General features: G+C 45.4%; 2 protein-coding genes and 1 long non-coding RNA gene across 5 annotated transcripts in view; 2 read left to right on the top strand and 1 right to left on the bottom strand.

Annotated features, from left to right (window-relative positions):
- Positions 1 to 1395, bottom strand: part of kiaa0825 (KIAA0825 ortholog) — a 195447-nt gene extending 194052 nt beyond the window's left edge. The window contains exon 1 of the mRNA XM_063187627.1: positions 761 to 1395. The gene's annotated coding sequence lies outside the window, so the exon portion shown is untranslated. The remainder of the gene's footprint in view (positions 1 to 760) is intronic.
- Positions 1396 to 1435: 40 nt separating this feature from the next.
- slf1 (SMC5-SMC6 complex localization factor 1) overlaps positions 1436 to 20698 on the top strand; it is a 53146-nt gene continuing 33883 nt past the window's right edge. The window contains exons 1-14 of one of the 3 annotated variants that reach the window (XM_063187289.1): positions 1436 to 1503; positions 7560 to 7720; positions 8401 to 8479; positions 8656 to 8825; positions 9022 to 9077; positions 9544 to 9688; positions 9982 to 10167; positions 10415 to 10486; positions 11506 to 11652; positions 12379 to 12545; positions 13251 to 13385; positions 19355 to 19499; positions 19924 to 20068; positions 20374 to 20519. In XM_063187289.1, the coding sequence (XP_063043359.1) occupies positions 7610 to 7720; positions 8401 to 8479; positions 8656 to 8825; positions 9022 to 9077; positions 9544 to 9688; positions 9982 to 10167; positions 10415 to 10486; positions 11506 to 11652; positions 12379 to 12545; positions 13251 to 13385; positions 19355 to 19499; positions 19924 to 20068; positions 20374 to 20519 (1704 nt within the window). In that variant the 5' untranslated portion in view covers positions 1436 to 1503; positions 7560 to 7609. Of the gene's footprint in view, positions 1504 to 7016; positions 7054 to 7145; positions 7316 to 7559; positions 7721 to 8400; positions 8480 to 8655; positions 8826 to 9021; positions 9078 to 9543; positions 9689 to 9981; positions 10168 to 10414; positions 10487 to 11505; positions 11653 to 12378; positions 12546 to 13250; positions 13386 to 19354; positions 19500 to 19923; positions 20069 to 20373; positions 20520 to 20698 lie in introns of those variants that run through there. The other 2 variants (XM_063187286.1, XM_063187287.1) reach the window with 2 other exon arrangements.
- LOC134437572 (uncharacterized) lies at positions 1673 to 6985 on the top strand. The gene is made up of 3 exons (XR_010032417.1): positions 1673 to 1773; positions 6189 to 6289; positions 6847 to 6985. It is a non-coding gene; the product is annotated as an uncharacterized LOC134437572 (long non-coding RNA).

Genomic DNA, 20698 nt, shown 5'->3' with positions numbered 1-20698 from the left:
AAGTGTTAGTTAGTGATTGCAAATTATGCACGGCCACAGATAGCACACATATTTGTTTTCATTTTGTTCTGAGTGTAGTGGAAAGTGCGCACATCCAGCAAAAAAGCATCAGCAGGTGCCAGATCAAAAAACTGTCACATTTAGGAGCGGGAAAGGATCTGCACACTGCTTGCAAAAGACTTAATTTATTAGGAGCAACGTTTCGATCATAGATCTTCTTCAGGCATCTTGTTTCATTTTGTTCTGACCTTATGGGGGGGTCAGAACCTAGCCATCCAAGGGCCGCATCTGGCCCCAGGGCCTCCATTTGAATAGCCCTACTATATAAGCTATAACCTTTATAGCCAAATATCAATATTAATTATTATTATAGTCACAAAACGTTACATTATAGTCAGTGGGCCCCTATATCTATATCCTTGTGAAAAGCCTGTTTTGAAGGGACAAGTTGGAATGAAAGGCATTTTGTTTGCTGAAATTTGAAAGAAAGAAAGAAAGAAAGAAAGAAAGAAAGAAAGAAAGAAAGAAAGAAAGAAAGAAAGAAAGAAAGAAAGAAAGAAAGAAAGGGCAATGGCTTCATAGTGCTTATTATAACAGTGATTATTGTGAGCATTTATCAGGTTAAATAGCCTATGAATTAGCACCTTCATGGTTGAAAAGAATTCACACTGCAATGTGTAAAAGTATCTGCAATGCGAGCCACTGTAGCTAAAAGCCTACTCTACCTACGTCCCTTTAAAAAATAACAAACCCGTTTTACCTTCAACTGAGGAATGGCCAAAAAAAACCTGCTTCCGTGGTCAGTCCATTGTGAGGCAAAGCCAGCCAGCAATCAAAATATCAGATTTTCATACAGCCTTAGTCTAATGCACGGGTAACGTGGGAGTGTGGGAAACGTGCCATGAATTGGCATGGCGTGAATGAAAAGTCATGAAAAGCGATTTATTATTTATGTAAAAGCAACAGGTAGGCTAAATGTGTTGCACTGAGCCAGTAATATCGGCTTATGCATGACAAACATTCCAAACACGTCCCACAGAAACAATTCGTCGAAAAGTAACAACTGGAGCATTCCACTTGGAAGCAGCTTCAACGGGATTTTGTGTAAGATAATTGATAGAAAAGCTAGTGAAGAATAAGCTCCTCGAAGTTGCTGCATCCGTGGTTTAGTGGTGAAGCAAGTGGATGTTAGATAGGCTGCTAAACATACCAGACAGGGCTATCTAAACCGTTAGCAAACCGCAACACTTGGTATCATGGCATTAACCTAAACATAGCCACGATTCCAGCAATACAGTTCAAACGTGCAAACGACCACTGTGCTGTAAAAAAGAACGTGTCCGTGACATTATGTATCCATATAATTAGCAGTCTGCTACATTGTATCACGCATCGCATCCCCTTGCAACAAGGTAGCGTCTGTGACAACCAACCGGAAGCTTGCCTTGAAAACTTCCGCGTAATGGGATGTTCCATATGATCAGATTTTGGGGGGAACGTGTGGTAAGTTAAGTAATGAATATTTGTATTTATAACAAGCCATTTAATATATTAAATGTATAATTATGAATATAAAATTATTATGTATATACTGGATCTTTATATGCTCATTAAATGGGGAATTATGTAATGTTTGAAATAAAAAACAAGCACAACTCGTGCTTGGGCGGATGGTCGGAGCGGAGATGGCAGGAAGTGACGCAGGGGGTGAGGCGGTGGAGATGGAGGGAGAGGACGCGGGAGACTCGAACAAGGATGGTTGGCAAACGAAAGGTAAAGGAAAAGGGAAAGGAAAAGCATTTGCTAGAACAGAGAGAAAGAGAATGAGAAGGACATCCCAGTCTGATGATTCCTGGGATTCTGATGTTGGTAGCGTTATCAGTGTGGCTGCGAATGCGGCAGAAATGCTCAAAGTAAAACTTCAGTTTGAGTCTCCCGGTTCTGTCAACCCATTGAAGCTGACCAAAGCCCTGCACGACAGTGTAGGAGAGGTTAATGTGAAACCCCTTAGAGATGGTAGTTTGTTGATCACATGCAAGGACCTTCAGCAGCGAGAGTGTGTAACTAAGCTTACATCTTTGGGTGGAAAGAAGGTAACATGTCTTCCCTGGGAAAGAAAGCGGGCAGTGCAGGGGGTAATCACAGGGGTTCCCACTGATATGTCTACGGATGAAATAATGAGTAATGTGACCGGGGCTAATGTGGTTAAGGCTAGAAGGGCTGCCATACACTAAAGATGGGGTAAAGCGTGACAGTCTCTCTGTACTGATGTATTTCAACGAGCATGCGTTGCCATACAGGGTTAAGGTTGGGTACCTAAGCTACACTGTGCGACCATACATTCCTCCCCCACTCAGGTGCTATAAGTGCCAAAAGTTTGGCCATGTTGCAGCAGTGTGTAGAGGCAGGCAGCGATGCGGCAAATGCGGGGGTGAGGATCACGAATATGGAAAATGTAGTGAGAATACAAAAGCAAAGTGCTGTAATTGTGGTGGTGAGCATAGCGCAGCGTACAAAGGGTGTGAGGCTCACAAACGTGCTGCTCAGGTACAGAGAGTTAGAGTGGAGGAGAAGCTGACATACGCGGAGGCTATCAAAAAAGTGAAATCTGGTCAGAACGAAAAACATCGTACGTCAGCAACCAATGAATAAAGAGGCCGAGAGGACCCGAAGCCCGTGACCCTAGGTCTTACCCAGAGAAACGGTGTGCAACGACATGACCATATCAATAGACAAAGTAAAGTTTGTGGCCTTTTCTTGCCTATGTAATTAATTGTTCAGCTAAATCAGAGAGCAGAACTGAGAGAATTGAAATAATTATAAGGGCAGCGGAGAAATATCTCAATATGGGGAACATATCCCTAGAAATGATAGTTGATGTACTTAACAATGCAGGGATTCCAGATACACAGACACCATTATTGGTCAATAATGGTCTTCATGATTCTGCAATGGAATGCCCGTAGCCTTTGTTCCAATGGGCAGGAATTCAAGAGCTTTCTGGACGACATGAATGAGAAGCCCCATGTTATTTGTGTTCAAGAAACATGGCTTAAGCCACAGCTGGACTTCATTTTGTATGGGTATGTTGCTATTCGTAGAGACAGGGAAGGGGGTGGGGGGGTGGCGTCGTAACCTTTATCCAACAAGGGCTGGGGTACAGGGTAATGAACACATGCGGAGATGAGGAGGCAGTAGTAGTGGAGGTATGGATAGGCGACAGCAATGTACGGTAGCCAATTTCTATAACCCCTGTAAGAAGTTAAAGTAAAGAAACCTTAGTAAACATTATTGGCGAGGATTTTAATCAAATAGTTTGGTGTGGGGATTTCAATGCCCATAGTACTCTCTGGGGTAGTGCACAAACAGATTATAATGGGTGTGTGGTTGAGGAGCTGTTAGAGGAAATGGAACTGGTGTGTCTGAATGATGGGAGGGGTACCCGGATAGATGTGGGGAGAGGGGTGGAGTCGTCAATTGACCTCACCTTGGTTTCTGAGAAAATAGCTAGTGTGTTACTAAGTGGGAAGTTCTTGATGATACTACAGTAGGTAGTGACCATTATCCGATTCGCTGTGACATTGGAGTAGGGTCAGCGCAACTGGAGGACATAGGCTTTCCTAGATGGAAATTAAAAGATGCTAACTGGACGGCCTATAGTATGTTCTGTAGTGTTAGGATGGAAGCTATTAGGCCAGATAGCTTTAGCAGGGTGGACGAGTTTGCCTCAAAAGTAACTGAAGTCTTGCATCAACCGCAACAGAGATAATAGGAAAGGGGAGTGGTGTAGGACGACGTAAGATGGTTCCTTGGTGGACAGAGGAGTGCAAGAAGGCCATACAGGAAAGGAACAAAGCGTTTAGGAAGGTGAAGACTACTTTTGTTTTAGTGACATGGTGGCGTATAAAAGAGCCCAGGCTCACGTAAGAAGGGTTATAAGGCAAACAAAGCGGCAATACTGGCAACAATTCTGCAATGAAATTGGGAGGGAAACTCAAATCTCTGAAGTTTGGGGTATGGTTAGGAGGATGAGTGGTATACGAAGGGAGCTTTCCCTTCCAGCCATAAGATTTGAGGATAAAGTTATGATTAGTAATAAGGATAAGGCAGAAGCATTGGCGAGAACGTTTGTTAAAGTACATAGCTCTGTCAACCTGACACCAGAAGCTAGAGCAGCAAGAAGTGTTATGTTAAGCCAGCACCCTAACATACATAATAAAAAAGACAGATTTTAGCGAAGCAATGGATGTTCCCTTCTCCTGTTTGAACTCAAAAGAGCCCTGGATGGGGTGAGAACCACATCCCCTGGAAAGGATGAGATAACCTATAAGATGGTGGAATGTTTAACCTCTGAGGCACAGGAAATAATTTTGCAGCTTTATAATAGAATATGGAAGGAAGGGACAATTCCATTGATCTGGAAGCACTCTGTTGTTATACCCATAGGGAAGCCAGGGAAAGATAAGTGCGAAGTTACCAGCTATCGACCTATTGCCTTGACTTCAAACATGTGCAAAATTATGGAGCGCATGGTTACCGCAGATTAACATATGTCTTAGAAAGTAGAAAAACTTGCTCTCATGCCACCAGAGCGGTTTTAGGAAAGGAGGACCACAATGGACCCAGTAGTCTGTCTGGAGAACGAAGTTAGGAAGGCTCAAGCCAATAAGGAGCATGTAAATGCAGTATTTTTTGACGTGGAAAAGGCATACGACATGCTGTGGAAAGATGGTCTTCTCATGAAGCTAGAGTCAATAGGCATAGGGGGTAGAATGTATAACTGGGTGATGGACTTCCTTAGAGACAGAAGTATCGAAGTACGGGTTGGGTCATCTCACTCTTGTATTTACTCCATAGAAAATGGAACTCCACAAGGGAGCGTTTGTAGTCCTATTCTTTTTCAATATCATGATTAATGATGTCTTTGTGGTGTGTAGACGCTAGTCTTGGCAGGTCATTATATGCAGAGACGATGGGGCTCTGTGGGTGAGAGGGCGTAATGCGGTAGCTGTACAACTGAAATTACAGTCAGCAGTTAGTGCTGTGGAGGAATGGGGAATTAAATGGGGTTTCCGTTTTTCTGTTGACAAAACTCAAGTGGTGTGCTTCTCTAACAAGCGGGTTAACCCGAAGGTACAGATCACTCTCTATGGGCAGTCAGTTAAGCAAGTATCAAGTGTCAGATTCCTTGGAGTGTGGATGGATCGTAAACTGACATACGGAGAACATATCCAGAGGGTCACAACCAAGTGTAAAAAAAGGCTGTTAATGTGATGAGATGCCTTGTGGGAGCAGCTGGGGGCGAGCATGGGTGCCCTTAGGCATATTTATACTGCTCTTATTAGGTCTGCCTTGGATTATGCTTGCATCGCCCTATGGGTCAGCCGCAAAGTCGCACTTGCAGAAGCTCAATGTAGTGCAAGCACAGGCTCTACGGCTATGCTGTGGGGCCTTTAAGACATCGTCAGTCCCAGCGTTACAGGTGGAGGTTGGTGAAATGCCACTGGCCACTGCACTGCGTCGTCTACAACTAAGCATGAATTACTGGGTTTACATTACAGGGGCATACACATGATCATCCATCCAAAGGTGTGCTGAATAAGTGCTGGGAGCACATGGCCGTAAGGATTTTAAAACAGTTTTGGATGGGTGGGAGACAAAGAGGCTGAGAGACTAGACTTGAATAAGCTATCATATTGGTCCCACAGTAGCACTATCAGCCACTCCTCCTTGGTTTTTCCCAATGCCTAAAGTGGATCTGGATATAGCCAGACAATCTAAAAAGAGCAAAGAGTAAGGTGGACTAAGCAATATGGTACAACACATTACTTAAGCACTAGGTACTAACGACAGGGTGCAGGTGTATACTGATGGTTCTAAGGATCCAGACACTGGAAGGACAGGAGCAGCAGTATATGTACCAGATGCTGACGCATCACTTCAACACAGAGAACACCAGATAACTTGGCAATCTATTCAGTTGAGCTTTTAGCTATTTTAATGGCACTCACATGGGCGGAGGACCTTAGACCAAATGAATATGTTTTATGCTCAGACTCTATGGCAGGCCTTGGTTAGTATCATGAATTTTAAGTCTGCTTGCAGACCTGACCTGATTTGTGAAATATTCCAGTGCTTGTATAGACTGTCTCACAGGGGCATATGTTTTTTGTTTCTCTGGGTTCCAGCTCATACAGGAGTGGAAGGCAATGAAGTGGCTGACATACTGGCCAAAAACGCCCTTAAGATGGAGCTAGGCAACCTGGTGGTGCCCCTAAGCAGAGAGGAGGTAAAGAGCCTAATCAAGACTAAAGTTTGTAAACTGTGGCAAGAGCAGTGGGTAGCAAATACAAAGGGGAGGTTCCTGTTTAAGATCCAACCACAAGTCCCCACAAGAAGACCAGACAGCAGGGACAGAAGAGCTGACACAGTCACCACAAGGCTTAGAATAGGACACACGCAACTTAATCACTCCCTCAGCATAATAGGGAAACATGCCACTGGACAATGCCCTTTCTGCAACCACAGAGAGACAGTAGAACATGTGTTATTAGAATGCCCAGCATATAGTTGTGAAAGGGAAATACTGATGCAAAATGTAAGGCCAATAGGGATGACAAGGTTAACTCTGGAAGGCCTGCTGGCATTCTCCAATAGGCCATCTGCATGGGCCCCCCTTATGAGATTTTTGAAGTCAACCCAGTTATTTGACAGGATTTAAGTTATTTATTCTTGAGTGATCATTTATTTTTCTCTTTCCCTCCCTAATGGCTTCCCTTCCTTTTATGTATTTTTCTTTTCATTATTATTTGTTTGCTTTTTGTTTTATTTATTTCTGTTATCTAGCACCCCCGTTAGTGCGCACACTCCATCAATGCTCCGTACCTCTGACCTGAACAAGCCATGCAAAGAGTTGTACATAACTGCACCAGTTGGTGGCGGTAATGCTCCACGTCGGTAGCCAACCGCCAATAAACACCAAAGAAGAAGAAGAAGAACAAGCACAACTCATCCACATTTGGTACCGTTCATACTGAAAACCCTTGAAGCTCGGTAATGTACCACGACAGTTGTGTGTCTTATTGTGTTATTAAACGTCTTGTTAGTACAAATATGTGTATTTTATGGTATTTGACAGCCTTAGAAGACGGGGGCTTTTAATTGTCAGGCACGCCACTCAAGCAGAGAGACTGGATCCAAGAATCTCTGACTCAAGTACCTCCTAGTTTATACACGCAATTTTGGCGCGTAGGAAAAGGGTACATCATGCAATGCAATGTATGGCAGCATGCAACCTGGCAGACTGACCTGCAATGTACAGTATTTGCTTGTCATTCCCCATGATGACTTCCAAGTGTCCTCTCACTAAAATCACTGGTTATAAATATTGTATATGGATGCAATCCAGGAGCTGAAGAGTTGTGGTTTAAACAATGTTAGCGTAGTTAGCAATCTGACAGTGAAGTGTCATGACATTCCCAATTGATTTTGGCAACCCTGTTTGGCAACTCTAGCTATTAATGTTCTGATATATTGTGTTCTCTTTCTTACAACAACAGGCGATCCTTTTCTTGTGTGATGTAGGCATATCGGAGTCAAGTGTGTGAAGATGTCAAGCAGAAAGCGCGTTTTTCAGATATCAGGATTGAAAGATGCTCAAAGGAAAGGACAACTCCTACGTGCCATAAAGCAGCTGGGGGGAGTATACATTGGAGGCCCGGTGAGTGATGTTTGAAGGGCAGCCTCGTAATTTGGGTTATGGTCATTGTATTAGGCCCACAGTTATTTGGTGAATGTGATGATGATCCCATGCCAGCTGCCATTTCATTTTCCTGTCAGATATTGTCAGACAAACTTGGCTAATGATTTGAGTACCATAAAAACAGGAATTTGATTAATGAATAAATTATAGTAGAGTTTACCTGGAAGGATTACTCATGGCTTTGTGCTTTATCAGGTATGGGGACCAGGCATTGCATTGGTGAATCCTCTGACTGGTGAAGCGATGTTTCAGGCTAATTAATGGAATCATTTTCTCATGGGGTCCACCCTCTCTCATTGTATAAAAATAAACCGTCAGGATTTCATTGAAATCACCAGCGTACAAATATGTTGCCGTTCATTCAGAAAAAGATAAAGAGTCAGTGATTGACCCTGAGAAATTAGCCTAATTGCTTTCAGAGAGATATTTTTGACTTTCTATAATTTTTTCCTTGACCTCAATTGCATCCAAATATAGGCTCAGACATGGCTTGGCAGTAATTGACGCCCCGGCCTGTAGTCTGAAAGATGCAACAAAGATTTGTAGTTTTTTTTTTTCTTTATCTCAATGCCGGCTGACATGTACAGTTCTACCTATTGTGGTTGTAAGTTGACATACAGTTCCTTAATGTGTTGCAGATTTACAAGGAAAGCACCACTCACTTGATAGTGCCCTGTGCTGCGCTCAGTGAAAAGTTCCTGGCGGCTTGTGCTGGAGGTTGGTGTGACCACTAGTTTTGTATTCAGCATTTTGTTGTTGATATGAAATGGAAATATTACAACTTGTTAATTGCCATTCTGGTAACAGCTCATGTATATGCATATGCTAATGTGTCTTAAGTTTCCTCTTAAGCATGTGGCATTATCACACCCATTTTTTCACCCCCACCTCAGGGAAATGGATCGTCACACCAGAATATGTTCTGGACAGCATGAAGCACCATGGGTGGATGCCCGAGTCACGTTATGAGGTGAACCTCCCAGTGCAAAGCCCTGGCACCAGCAACCCTCTTCGCACCTGGCGGGAGAAGGTGACCAGGAGAGAGGTGACTGGGGCATTCCAGGTAATTAGGGCCGGAATTAGGACCCAAGGAAGACTAGTGAACTGCTATGGCACAAGCTAATGGGGATCCTTTAATAAAATGAATCAATAGACGACATGGGTGGGGCTGAAATTCATTATCTTTATGATGGACCTTGTACCCAGAAACATACCATGCATTTATGCTTCTTTTTTTTTTCAACTGACCATCTGTGCAGGATTGGCTGGTGCTGTTGACTCTGACTGACTTGACGAGGAGAGACATCATCAGCAGGTTAGTAGAGCCTTTTTAATAGGGCTGAACATATACAATACACTTGAGCCCGATTCACACAGGAGAAATATTACTTTTACCTTATTAACTAATAATTGCAGAGAATGTGTTCTAGAAATCTTGTCATAATTGCTGAACATTTAGTAAATAAAAGACGTTTGCTTATCCTCTCATAATGTGTCACAGAATAACACAGGTGGTAGGGGGTAATCGTGGGGTAATACCAGTGGCCCATAGGTATAATTTGTCCGGTGAGAATTAGGCTTTAGCTGACTGTTTTATCCACATCGACTTACAGTACATTTATTTAGGTACAGGGTACAGTCTCTCAAGCAATTTGGTGTTTGAGCCTTGCTCAAGGCCACTTCATCCGCGGATGATTATGAGTTGGTCACATATACAAACATGTATCCAATAAGCGTGTGTATAATGTATTGAGTATTTACACGTGCTGCTTTGATTTCAGGATCCTGAAGGCTGGCAGAGCTGTCGTGTACCTGCAGAGACCAGCCTCCATCGCCATAACGCATGTGATGTCCCAGAATATGCTGCTGGATGACCCAGCAGACGACTCCACCTCTTTAGACCAGCTGGCTTTGCACTTACTTGGGGTCAGAAATGTTTTTCCAAAACAATCTGTACTGGAATACTTGCCTGCATTTTGTGTGTCATATCAGACATTTGTAATTATAAACAATATGAAATCTCATGTAGTCAGTTTACTCATTAGCTATTTTGAGAATTATTCACATTTTTTAGCCCGACTTAGGCTAAATCAGAATTTAAACCAATTCAACTGCTGGTGTCTTACACATTTCCTAATGGTCATACTTGTACTCAGAATATATAAACAGTGATGTGTGGTCTTCTTGAAATGTCTGTTACTGTTATGTTCATTTTGTAGACAGCCTACAGGGCATTAAAGTGGTCTCCTGGGCGGCCAGACCACGAGAGCAATGGGTACGCAGACGACATGGACTCCTCATCAGAGAATGTGATTGCGGACACAGAGGGAGTCGGGTCTGCTCTCGACATAGGCCTTCTCTCCGGGCTGCAGAGCAAGCTAGAGGACTACGTAGGCAAAGCAGAGGTGAGGAGAATAATGCATTTACAGTTTCATTCTCACTATCCGGCCCATCCATCATTTTTTTTATCAAATAACAACGTGTGTGTCTTGAATAAAATACAGCCTTTAAAAAAAAAAAAGTTATTTCTTTGTGATAAAAGATAGGCTACAGTATTGTACAGAAAACAATTCATTGCATTGATCACATCTTAAGAAATGTGTTTTGTTCATAGCCTCATGATGCATTGCTCTTTATCCGTTTCTCTTCTAGAAATTGAAGCAGAAGAAAGGCCCGGTGGACTCTGGCGTCCAGAGCTTCTACCTGTCTTGTCCGTTTTCTCAGGTACTTCACGCAGATCGGCTTAGAGCATATTAAAACACCCTAAACATAGCGGTTATCAGGCGGGCGCAGCATATGCGCACACTTCTATTTTTTCCCCCTTTTCTCCGAGGCAGTTCAGGTCATTCAATTTCCTCAGCTGTCACTTAAGCAGTGCCACGGGGTGATTCGTTTGTCTGGGAAGCATCATATCCGGGTCAGCTGATGTGAACAGCCTGATGTGATTGGTGACTCCTTGATTGACAGGCCCATTAAAAAAGGCCTTATGCTTGCCCTTCCTGCTTCGTGGTTCTTTTCCTCAAAGAGTCATTTGGGGGGGAAAGTGAAGGGTTTCATCCTTTTTTTTTTTTCTTACTTCCAGCCCCTGACTACTACCCAGTCACCCTTCACACCCTCCTCCTCATCCACCACAAAAGTTCCTGGTAATCAGAGATGTAACTGGGCACTGACTGACAGTACTAGCACTGACCCCCAGAAAGCCAATTCCGTTTGTCCTCCTCCTCTCTCCCTACCTCCAACCTCCATCCACCACCACAACTCTCCCTCTCATTTCCCTTTTCACCCGATCCTGCGTTGCAATCCTTTTTAGTCAGCTGCATATATCTCAACAAATCAACATAAAAAAGCACATTTCCTGGATATGTTTAGTTTTAAATATTTTCTGAAAATAAGAAGTTGTATTAAGTATGTAACATTTGTTCTAAGCAGATTTTAAAACGAATCCCTGGGGGTGCTGTGATACAGTGTGCTAAGACGCTGTACCATATGCGGGTGACTCGGATTCGAGTCTGTCCCTGGGTCATATCCCGACCCTACCTTGTCTCTCTCTCCCACTTACTTCCTGTTATCCTATCAAATAAAGGCATAGAAGACCCCAAAAACACTTAAAGGGGTATGCCACTATTTTGGGGCTTAATACAGTTATAAGACACTTTACCACCTTTATAAACCCCAGCCAACGATTTTAACTGTATTATGCCCCAAAACAGTGGCATACCCCTTTAACATGTCTTTCTGTGCAGCGCGCCCCGGCGGAGCTGTGGAACGTGGGGGTCCTGCTGGAGTGCAGCTTCTTCCCGACGGCGTTGGAGGAGCTCCAGAACTCGCTGCACCCTGGGCTGATCCCCGCACCCTCGCACGTACAGGCTCTCATGCAGCACGCCCTGGACGTGAGTTGGCCAACGCACCAACACAGCACAGCACAAGACAGCACATGCTAACAAACACGCCATGACTACATTACGCTCATGCAGCACGAACTGGACGTGAGTTTGCCATCACAACACGCCACAATACATGCAGCTAGTACACTAAAACTACTTTACACACATGCAGCACGGCATGGACGTGATTTGCCAACGCACCAACACAACACAGCACATGCTAACAAAGACGCTGTGACTTCATTGCACTCATGAAGCACGGCCTGTCTGGACGTGAGTTTACCAGCACAACACACCACAACACTGCAGATCTTCTCCCACAACACATGCCGTTAGCACGTCATGACCACTATGACATCAACCAGATCCTGTCAGTTAGCGAACTTGATTTACGGAAAAGTCTCAGCACAATGCAGTGGGATCATGGCAATTTCAGGCTGGCTTGAAACATTATTGTGACAGGCGGAATTGTGAAGAACTTTTAAAGGAAAGTTGAATGTTCAGTGAGTATCGTACTTCACATTTAGCCTTGGTATTAAAGTGGAGTATGGCAAAAGATCATATTTGTATTATTAATGATTGATAGAAGCGGTTTTCTCAAACTGTGGCTGTGCTGTTCTGTTTGTCTGACTTCTCTCTCTTTTTCTCTTTTTCTCTCTCTCTCTCTCTCTCTCTCTCTCTCTCTCTCTCTCTCTCTCTCTCTCTCTCTCTCTCTCTCTCTCTCTCTCTCAGGGAACTGCAGAGCCCTACTCCCTCAGCATGTTCAGTCAGACCCTCCACAACATCCTGCGCTGCAACTCTCCCTGGGGCTCCCCTGCCTACGCCAAGTACTACCAGAATATCCTGCAGTGTCCCGAGTGCAAGGCCGGCGTGTGGTCCCTCCTCAGCACGTCCTTCAGGTGAGCACCTGGACAGCCTTGACAATCAGACGAAACCAGACTGCCTGTATAGCCGGACACTTCTGCAGGGGAGCACAGTCTGACAAAGAGATGAAAAAGAATTAAACTATATAAGCAGACACTCCAGTGACAGAAAAGCAAACCTTCTGTTGAGCACCTGGAGGTTGCACAGCCTGACAATCAGATAAAACCGGGCGATATAACCAGTCACGTCAATGTCAAATAACCACAAGCAAACAACAAAGGCAACAAACACGTGCTGTGTGGTCAGGAATGAAGTGTGCAATGCTGTCAGGTTTTCACTGTCTGGGTCACAAGCTGGGTCAGGTGCCGTATTGTGTGAAAAGTTCACACATGGCAGTTGATAACCTTGTTGGTTGACGTCATTGACGTCACTGGGGTTGACACCTGCAGTGGTATCTATGGCAACGATATGGCTTTGGTGAACATGGAGGACATCATAGATGAAATGTAATTGACTTTCCGAAGGAGTTAATGTTCACTTTACAAAAGAGATATTTAGATATTAAGATGTATAATTAGTGATGTGATTAGCCTTTTAAACTTGAAAACCATTGACCCTTATCATTTATTCAATTTCTATATCATTTTTAAGATAAACATTTGTACCTCAATTCATTTGGGTGTTACGTTCTGGAATGTTCTGGAATTGGTTGATTGATTTATTTGCATTTTTTGTGTCAGGTTCTGCATGTCCAGCACCGCCACGTGTCACGCACTGCCAAGCTCCCCCCACCCAGACCTGATCCGCTTCCACTGTGACCTGCAGAAATTCATCCTCAAGTTGTTCCAGGTGGAGCTACATGCCATGAATTCTGGGTAAGCCTCACGAACAGCAGAATCTCGCCAAGTAGCATGGCTTTCCACACAGGGATGTCCTATTGCTTGCTTACACCTCTATTAGCGCATTCAGGCCGACTGTGAACCGTGCCAGTCCCCGTTCCCGCACCTATCGCGAACCGGCCGTCGTGTTTACGCCACAGATTTTAGCGTTCGCGAACCGGAAAGTTGGTTCGCAATGCGAACCGCAAAATACTAGGTTTTTCTCCGCGAACCGTGACGACAGCGTGGCCGTCAGCAGGTTCATCCGGGTAACACAGTCACGTGCGGGAATAGTTCAGAGCCCGGTATGAGCACGGGCGGTTCGCAGATAAGCACTTTAGAACGGAACGTAACTGGTGCGGGCACCAGCACCATTCTGGTCGGTCTGAAAGCCCTATATGACGTTGTAGTAATGGTTGTTACTGTTCAGTGTTTCCCATACATTGAGGAAACTATGGCGGCCCGCCATAGTTTAAATTTGGCCGCCATAGTTTACGAAAATGTTAAAAAAAAAAAAAAAAAAAAAAAAAATTTTTTTTTACTTTCTTTTTTTTTTGTTTAAACGAATTATCAGTTTTTGGTAATCAACGATTTGATAATGACGATTTGAATTTCCTTAGCATTTTCCCCCTGGGTAAATACATCCTACAGACTTGTATTGGTTAGATAACGTATCCCACGGTAACAGAAGAGGGGAAAGCATAGGAAGTGACCGTAAGTATGACAGTTGATTCATGTGAGCAACACATGAACATCGGCGTGAGTAACAGAACAGTGTGAGCAAACGAGGCGTAGACACGCCGATATGCGAGGATTCTTCGTCCAAATCGCTAGTGCACGCATCATCGCTAACGCGTGTTTACATCGCGTGAGAGTTGGGGGTAAAGGAAATGTTGGGTTGTGACATGTTGGAATTCACTTCTTCAATTTGTGCTGTTTCTTTGCTTACAGTTTTTTGTGGACCCCAAAACGTATTGGCCCCAAACTCCAATGAAAGGCCTTTGCTGTTGCTACGCCCAGCAGATAAAGTTGAAAAAAAAAAAAAAAAAAAAAAAAACCCACCAAACAAGAAAAAAAAAAAAACAAAACCTTTCATATGCGAACGTCCTTATTAACAGGGGGGTTAACCAATTCCAATGGTTCCTCTCATTGCTCTCTCTCAGTGCTCTCTCTCATTGCTCATCTCTCTCTCTCTCTCTCTCTCTCTCTCTCTCTCTCCTCTCTCTCTCTCTCTCATTAGTAGCTACTATTTACCATAAAAAAGGGGGAATTTCTGAGACCTTTTTAATTGTAGCCTATACCACTGAAGGCCAGTATGCTTATCATTTATTTTAGAAATAGGGCCTATGTGCCTTTTCTATACCTCAAAGGTTTATCATTTTGAAATTGGTTCAGTTGTTTATGACTTGGGTATGACTGAAATTATCTCTGCTACTATCAGGCGGCATTGCTTTTAAAGATAGGCTATTCAACACTTTTAAAAACACACTGAAACATAGGCCATAGTAGATACTAAACACATTGTGTTCTAATAATGGTGATTAATAAATGGTGGTCTTAAATTTTCTATACATCAGTGTTTCCCACAAGAAATTTTGGAAACTATGAGGGGCAGACGGTGTTATTTTGTCACGGGGGGGGGGGGGGTGGGGTTTGTGTAGTTCTCACGCGGGCCTTTTGGGGAGGGGGGGGGGGGGGGTGGGTGTTTGTATTTCTTACAGTGTAAATGCAAAACGGACAAAACAGATGACTACAGTTGAACCTTGGCCGCATGGAGAAACTGTAGGCCTGGGCCATATTTTCAACCATTATTTTTGAGAATTAAGGCTACATAAGATTTTACCATGACTTGTATATAGTAGTACATTGTCATTGTCAAAACAATGCAAGTACATGTGAATAATTTCGGTTTCCCACAAACACAGTTTCATTCGTCCCTCGACAGGGGTCTGGGAAACAATAAAACAAAATTAGGAGCAGAGATAAGAATTTAAGAGCACTGTGAAATTGTTTAAGCATAGACAAAAAAGTGTCTTAGAGGGTAGGCTATGCCTTTTCCCCCACACATATCTGTAGGCGTACACATTCTCATGAGGGGTGCTGGTCACCAGGGGCCAGTTTTTTCCAAAATTCCTTACCATACAAGGGTTGTGAACAACATATTACACATTATGTTAGGATATTCACATTCATTACACATTAAATGTCTATTGCAGCCCGATGTCGCCTCGGCCTCTGTGTCATGTCTGTCAGCAAACTCATTACAAATGTAAAACAAAGCATAGGAAGTGTTTGTAAACTCATCCCAACTGTCCTTCTTCTGAAGCGTTTTTTATGGTGCTCCCAACAACCAAGGTAATACAACAACTTGACTAGGCCTTTTGATCCCGTGCTTTCAAGCAATGTGGTTCTCATAAGCAGGGGTGCCTAACCTTTTTTTAAAACCAAGATCTACTTTTGAAGAACTTGAGGTCGCCGTGACCTATCAAGTCAATTAAGGATTGTGCCGTATGAAAATTTAAGACCACCAATTTATTAATCACATTATTCATGAACCAAAATGTTTTAGTAGGCTACTATGGCCGTATCTTTTCAGTGTGTTTGTAAAGTGTGTTGAAATAGCCTATCTTTACCAAAGCAATGCAGCACTGATAGGAGACAGATGATCATTTCAGTCATACACAAGTCATAAACAACTTGAACAATTTCAAAATGATAAACATTTGTATATAAAAGGCACATAGGCCTATTGCTAAATATGATGAAGCATTATCATGCCTTCAGTGGGTTATTAGGCTACAAAATTAAAAAGGGCTCAGAAAACTCACCATTTTTGAGGGTAAATAGTAGGCTACTATGAGAGAGAGAGGGAGAGAGCGGAGAGAGAGAGAGAGAGAGCGGAGAGAGAGCAATGATAGAGGCAATGAGAGAGAGAAATGAGAGAACTCATTGGATTGGTTAACACCCCTGGTTAATAGTGACTTCTATGAAGGTGGTTTTTTTTTCAGCTCTCTGGGGCGTTAGCACAGCAAGGCTTTCTATTGTGAGTTTGGCCAATCGTTTTGTCACCAACTGAAGCAAAGAAACAGACAAATTGTTGAAGTGAATTCCATAATGTCAACAACAAACATTTCCTTACACGCGCACGCGATGTAAAAGCAGGTTAGCGATGATGCATGGACTAGCGGATTTGGACCCGGAAAGATCCTCGCATTCGGCGTGTTCATAAACGCACGTTGCGCACATGTTCTGTTATCACCCGATGTTACATGTGTGCGCACATGAATCAACTGTATACCCTTACGGTCACTTCTTAATGCTTTCCCCTCATTTTGTTACCGTGGGATACCGTTATCTAACCCATACAGCGGTCTGTAGGGAGTATTTACTCCAGGAGGAAAATGCGAAGGGAAATTCAAAACGTCATTCAAAAAAATTGTTCGTTTTTTTTAACTAAAACGGATATCGTTAAAAAAAAAAAGTAAAAAAAAAAAAAAAATTTTTTTTTTTTTTTTTTTTTTTTTTACATTTTCGTAAACTATGGCGGCCAAATTTAAACTATGGCGGGCCGCCATAGTTTCCTCACTGTATTGGGAAACCTGGAAATCCTTAAATTGACTTGATAGGGTCACGGGCAGACATCAAGTCTTCAAAAAGTCATCTTGTGTTTTTAAAAAAACAAAGGTTTGGGCACCCCTGCTATAGAGAGAACAACAAGTGCTTGAAAGACCAGGGATCAAAAACCAGTCAAGTGTTGTAGTTAATTGGGTTTGGGAGCAAAAACATTAAAAAACCTTCAGAGAAGGGACAGTTGGGCTGAGTTTACCAACACTTCCTAGGCTGTGTTTACAGTTGTGTAATGACAGGTTTTGCTGACCGACATGACACGCCAGAGGAACATCGGGGCTGCATATAGAAATTAAGTGTAATGACTGTGAATATAGACCATAAATGGTTGTAATATGTTGTCAGCCCTTTTAATGGGAGAATTTGGAAACACAATGGCCCTGTGACCAGCCACCCCTCATGAAGGAATGTGTACGCATACAGAATGTGTGGGGGAAAAGGCATGCCTACCCTCTAAGCCCTTTTTGTCTATGCGTTAAATTTCACAGTGCGCTTAAATCTTCTCTATGTTCCTATTTTGGGTTTTATTGTTTCCCCAGACCCCTGCATGAGGGGCGTAATGAATTGATGAAAACTGTGTTGTAAACCGAAATTATTCACTGTACTGCATTTTGTGACCAATGACAATTGTTAATTACTATTATACAAGTATGGGTGTTTAAAATCTTATGTAGCCTTAATTCTCAAAATAATACATGGTTGAACTATAGCCCGGGCCTTACAGTTTCTCAGTGCGCCAAGTCATACTGTAGTAGCGATTGTTTTGCCGTTTTGAACATTTACACTGGAAAGAATACAAACACCCCCCCCCCCCCCCCCCCCCCCCCCCTCCCCCCCCCCCCCCCCCCCCCCCCCCCCACCCCCCCCCCCACCCCCAAACCCCCCCCCCCCCCCCCCCCCCCCCCCCCCCCCTCCGGCCCGCCGGCCCCCCCCCCCCTCCATGGCCCCCCCCCCCCCCCCCCCCCCCCCCCCCCCCCCCCCCCCCCCCCCCCCCCCCCCCCCCCCCCCCCCCCCCCCCCCCCCCCCCCCCCCCCCCCCCCCCCCCCCCCCCCCACCCCCCCCCCCCCCCCCCCCCCACCCCCCACGCCCCCCCCCCCCCCCCCCCCCCCCCCCCCCCCCCTCGCCCTCCCCCCCCCCTCAACGCCCCCCCCCCCCCCCCCCCCCCCCACCCCCCCCCCCCCACCCCCCCCCCCCCTCCCCCCCACCCCCCCCCCACCACCCCCCCCCCCCCCCCCCCCCCCCCCCCCCCCCCCTCCTTCCCCCCCCCCCCCCCTCCCCCCCCCCCCCCCCCCCCCCCCCCTCGCCCCCCCCCCCCCCCCTCCACCCCCCCCCCCCCCCCCCCCCCAACCTCCCCCCCCCCCCCGCCCCCCCCCCCCCCCCCCGTGCCCCCCCACCCCCCCCCCCCCCCCCCCCCCCCCCCCCCCACCCCCCCCCCCGCCCCCCCGCCCCCCCCCCACCCCCCCCCCCCCCCCCCCCCCCCCCCCCCCCCCCCACCCCCCCACCCCACCCCCCCCCCCCCCCGCACCCCCCCACCCCCCCCCCCCCCCCCCCCCCCCCCCCACCCCCCCCCCCCCCCCCCCCCCCCCCCCGCCCCCCCCCCCCCCCCCCCCCGACCCCCCCCCCCCCCCCCCACCACTAAAAAGGGCCTGCACCCGCACCCCGCCCCCCTCCCCGCCGTGAGCCCCCCTGCCGCCACAACGACCCCCCCCGCTGAGCACCGCCCCTGCCCCCCCTCCGCCTCCCCCGGTGAGAAATAAAACCCCCCCCCCCCCCCCCCCCCCCACCCCCCCCCCCCCCCCCCCCCCCCCCCCCCCCGGACAAAAAACCGGCCCTGCCCCCATAGTTTCCAAAATTTCTGTGGGAAACACTGCTGTTGTTATATTTTGTAAGCATATGCATGGATCAATGACATTTTAGAAGTATCACTCGTCAGAGTGGTGCAACCACAGCTAAGGCCACTATTGTATGGATTAAATTATGTTCTTTTTTCTTTTAGTGGATTATCTAAGAAACCTATTCATTGCAGTACATTCATTACTAATTACTAATTAATTTATGGGTATTAGCTGTGGTTGTACCACCTAATGTCTTAGCCCAAAAAAGACTGAGCCATATACTGTATGTTTCTTTCAGTAGCCTGTCACATTCATGGCTGTAAACAGTTTGGGGTATAAAAGTGTATAAAGCTAGTTCAATTTTGTCAGTTTGAGACTCAATTAAGATGAATATTATTAACTACTTAGCTACCTACTATAGTCAAGATATAATTCAGGCATACTGTATTCAGGGTGCCTCCAAGTGCCTGTCATATGACCCACTCATGCTTCCTTCCTCCACAGTCTGGCTAGCGGAGGGCCGTGGAGCACGGTTCTGGCCAGCAGCTTCTGGCCGATGTGGGAGCGCTCCACTCTGCTCTCCAAGGCTGTACAGCAGCTGGTGAACCTGCTGGTGGAGGCCCACCGCTGGGCTCACTCCTGCCCTGAGGTGGGTGGCTTATCTGGTCCAGATGATACCTCACATCTGCACAGCTCTGGAAATACACTCCAATACACTAACTGTGCATGAACAGTATGATCAATATGTTATTAAAATCATCAGGATATAGGTCTAAGTACTGTATGTTTCTGTATGTACGGTTTATTTTAATAACCAATCATGTGAACCTTAGTTTAGTAGAAATCATCAGCATTGTATGATACCATTCTCTGGTCCTGTGTTTGCATGTATGTTGTCTATTTTGTACATGTTGAATGTGAAATGTTACTACTGTGACACATGTTTCCCCATGATGGGATAATTAAGGACACACTTACTTGCTTACTTTCATATGTTGGAATAAAAGCATTTTTTGAACCACCAATATGTACGGCACGATAATGAGTTGATGGTGGTGTGTGTTGTGTTGCAGTCGGAGGTGGTGGTGCTTGTACAGGAGCTTCTGGAGATGGTGCTGGAGCTGTGGTGTCAGGCCCACAGCATCCTCAACAGGCCCCTGGTGGACAAGAGCCTGCAGGAGCTGGGGGAACACATCGCCATCCTCAGCTTAGCAATAGGTGCTGGACTCATTACATGATTCTTACATTATTATTTGAATTACATTACATTCAGGGCTTTAATTGAACTTTTTTCATCACTAGCCAAAATGGTTAGTAGATGTTACTACCCAAACACACACTCACTATTGGGTCAAAGTGGCTAATTAGTTGGTCTTTTCTACCAGCCAAACTGACATTTCACCAGCATTTGGCAAGATGGTTATCAGAGGGGTAATATTGGTTTGAACATACGGTAACCATGGCTGTGCAGGTTTGGATATTGATAATGAACCAAGAACTAATCACTCTGTACCTCCTTTCAGACATGGCGCCAGAGGCCTTGTCAGGCCTCATCTCTGGCATACGGTGCTGTACGCTGCGAGTGGCCACGGCCGATGCCCTTTTCCGCTTCATATGCCGTCGGCACGTCATCGCGACTGGAACTGAGCCCCTCTCCCTCAGGAAAATTGTAAGTTTTTCTAGTCTGTTCTATTTTCTCTTTTATAATAGAGCCACTCTCTCACAGACGACAGCATTCTTGCTATAGCCACTATACAAGCACACTGTTTCTACACTGACTTACGTCCTATACTGATTTTATTCCAATGTCATAAATGTGTGAAAAGGTTGGTTGGATTTCACTTTTCT

The sequence above is a fragment of the Engraulis encrasicolus genome, chromosome 21 (assembly GCF_034702125.1).
Source record: "Engraulis encrasicolus isolate BLACKSEA-1 chromosome 21, IST_EnEncr_1.0, whole genome shotgun sequence".
NCBI classification, from domain to species: Eukaryota; Metazoa; Chordata; class Actinopteri; order Clupeiformes; family Engraulidae; genus Engraulis; species Engraulis encrasicolus.
Note: the sequence above shows the minus strand (reverse complement) of the source record. Positions and strands in the feature narration are given on the sequence as shown.